This window comes from Anarrhichthys ocellatus, unplaced genomic scaffold (genome assembly GCF_004355925.1).
Source record: "Anarrhichthys ocellatus isolate YVR2014 unplaced genomic scaffold, GSC_Weel_1.0 scaffold1, whole genome shotgun sequence".
Taxonomy (NCBI): domain Eukaryota; kingdom Metazoa; phylum Chordata; class Actinopteri; order Perciformes; family Anarhichadidae; genus Anarrhichthys; species Anarrhichthys ocellatus.
The window spans coordinates 8244859-8247315 of record NW_022280031.1 but is presented as its reverse complement, the minus strand read 5'-3'; the positions used below and the strand labels follow the sequence as shown (position 1 = coordinate 8247315).

The 2457-nt window shown below is 45.3% G+C and overlaps 1 protein-coding gene across 2 annotated transcripts in view; it reads left to right on the top strand.

Annotated features, from left to right (window-relative positions):
• The window catches only part of LOC116382728 (low-density lipoprotein receptor-related protein 1-like), an 85774-nt gene that overhangs the window by 66811 nt on the left and 16506 nt on the right, over nt 1–2457 (top strand). For both annotated transcript variants that reach the window (XM_031845990.1, XM_031845982.1), the window contains exons 42-44: nt 583–772; nt 884–1088; nt 1273–1465. In XM_031845990.1, coding sequence (XP_031701850.1) covers nt 583–772; nt 884–1088; nt 1273–1465 — 588 coding nt within the window. The remainder of the gene's footprint in view (nt 1–582; nt 773–883; nt 1089–1272; nt 1466–2457) is intronic.

The window sequence follows — 2457 nt, the reverse complement described above, 5'->3', positions numbered from 1 at the left end:
GTGTGTGTGTGTGTGTGTGTGTGTGTGTGTGTGTGTGTGTGTGTGTGCATGTTTTTTTTCACCAGCAGAGCAGCTGTTCTCTATCTGCGACTGCAGAACTTAGTGTTCCTCCATCTTGGCTGACTCTTGCCTGTCCTCTGGCCTCTGTGCAGGCTAGGAGCTCATAACCTCTTACTCATTTCAAGGCTGTGTAGCAGAAAAAAATGACTTTTTACTTCTCATCTGTTGATGAGGTAGCGCGATGGAAAGTAATACGCAAGGCTGCAACTGTTATTGTGACCTTTTTAGTGAGCTATTTGCTGGATAGAAGCCTTGAATCACACTGTGTTCTTGGTCATTAATACCACGCTGTCATGTCCATAGCCCTGACTCTGTGCTGCCCCACAGCAGTCTGCCAACACTGAGCTGCTGCCAGACAGTCCACATTTGGCCTTTTAACACAAAATTGGGATTGACGTGCTTCTTTTCCTTTCCCTCTTTTCTTTTCTGTCTTCTCCCTTTTTGTGGTTCCCTTTCTTGTCCCCCATTTCTCTGTTTTTTTTTATCTCCTGCTCTTCTCTCTATTCTTTCATTCTTTTTCAGATGTTGGCTCGGTGGAGGGCTTGGCGTACCACAGGGGCTGGGATATGCTCTACTGGACCAGCTACACTACCTCAACCATCACCCGCCACACCGTGGATCAGAGCCGCTGGGGTGCCGTTGACAGGCACATCGTGGTCAGCATGTCGGGAGATGACCACCCCAGAGCCTTTGTCCTTGATGAGTGTCAGAGGTTAAAACGAATAAATGAATTCCAACCACACCTCCTTGCATTCAAAACTATTCCTAAATTAGGTCCAAAAAATTCACATGCACATTGCTGTTTTTTTTTTTCTCTCTGCAGCCTCATGTTTTGGACCAACTGGAATGAGCAGTCTCCCAGTATTATGCGTGCCACACTGGCTGGTTCCAACGTCCTTGTGATCATCGGCAATGATATCCGAACCCCTAACGGCCTGGCCATAGACCACCGCGCTGAGAAACTTTACTTCTCTGACGCCACACTAGACAAGATAGAGCGCTGCGAGTATGACGGCACTCGCCGCTATGTGAGTAAAACATGCACGCTCACACGCAGACAATCGCGGTGTACATTGTGCTGCGTAATGGAAACATTTATACTACAGTATGATTGTATTATAGGGTTGCCTAATAACAGTTTGTTTATCTGTTGCAAGGCTGAAATTTCCTGAATGCATGAGGTCGTGACTGTGGTTGTGCTTCCCCCTGCAGGTGGTGTTGAAGAATGAGCCGGTCCATCCGTTTGGCCTGTCCGTGTACGGTGACTACATCTTCTGGACTGACTGGGTGAGGAGGGCCGTGCTTCGGGCTGACAAATACACAGGAGGAGACATGAAGGTGCTACGTGCTGACATACCTCAGCAGCCAATGGGTATCGTCGCTGTGGCTAACGACACCAATAGCTGTGAGTTTTTAGTGAGGGATCCAGCTTTGTGTGTGTGTGTGTGTGTGTGTGTGTGTGTGTGTGTCTCTGAACTGTGTGTGTGTCTCTGAACTGTGTGAAGACATTGTAACAGTGTTTTTGAAGTCCATAATGCCTAGTACTGGGCAATATGGATAAAGTATCACCCAGTGATATTTTCACAAAATCCACTTTCATTCATAGAAAACCTTTGTATGAATGACTATTATGATTTTGTACATTTTGTGTAAAAATCAATTGATAAACTTTAAATACAGAATAAAACATCTGAACAACAATGCCTTTTTTTGGCTAATCCATCAAATTAAATACCTGGCAAGTCAAGATACTTCATCACAATGAAACATTGTAAAAGGAGGTTTGAGTGCATTGCTAAAACATTCATGAGCAGTTAATGAGGTGACAGAAGTAATCTAGGAGTGACAATGGAGAAGATGAGTTTATACATCATTTTATAGGATGGGCCCACCTGACATTCACAACCCCAACATCAGCTCCATATCACCACAGACACAAACACACAAGTGCCTGCTGAATTGCTGTTTTTCACTGTAATACTTCTCCATCTCCTTCTCAAACTCATCTTGTTCTGCATCTCCCATTGTCTGTATCCTTTTAAATCAATGCAGCCTAGCAGATTTTTTTCTCTCTACCATATCGTCAGCCATCCTCTCCCTCAAGTTGCCTCATTCAGTAAACTCTCTCGCTCTCCAATACCCACAGCAACCATACAAGCAGAGAGCCTGTGGTAATAGCTGCAAATCCCATTTCGATTGAGTCACATTGAAATATGCGTTCAGTGGAGGCAGAGCCATCGCCACATTCATGCACGCATATCTGTCTGTTGATGTGGATGCACATGGGGGAGGGTGTGTGTTTGCTTGTGTGTGAGGAGGGTGGATGTGGAAATCCTTAGCTGACTCACTCGTGTGTGTGTGTGTGTGTGTGTGTGTGTGTGTGTGTGTGTGTGTGTG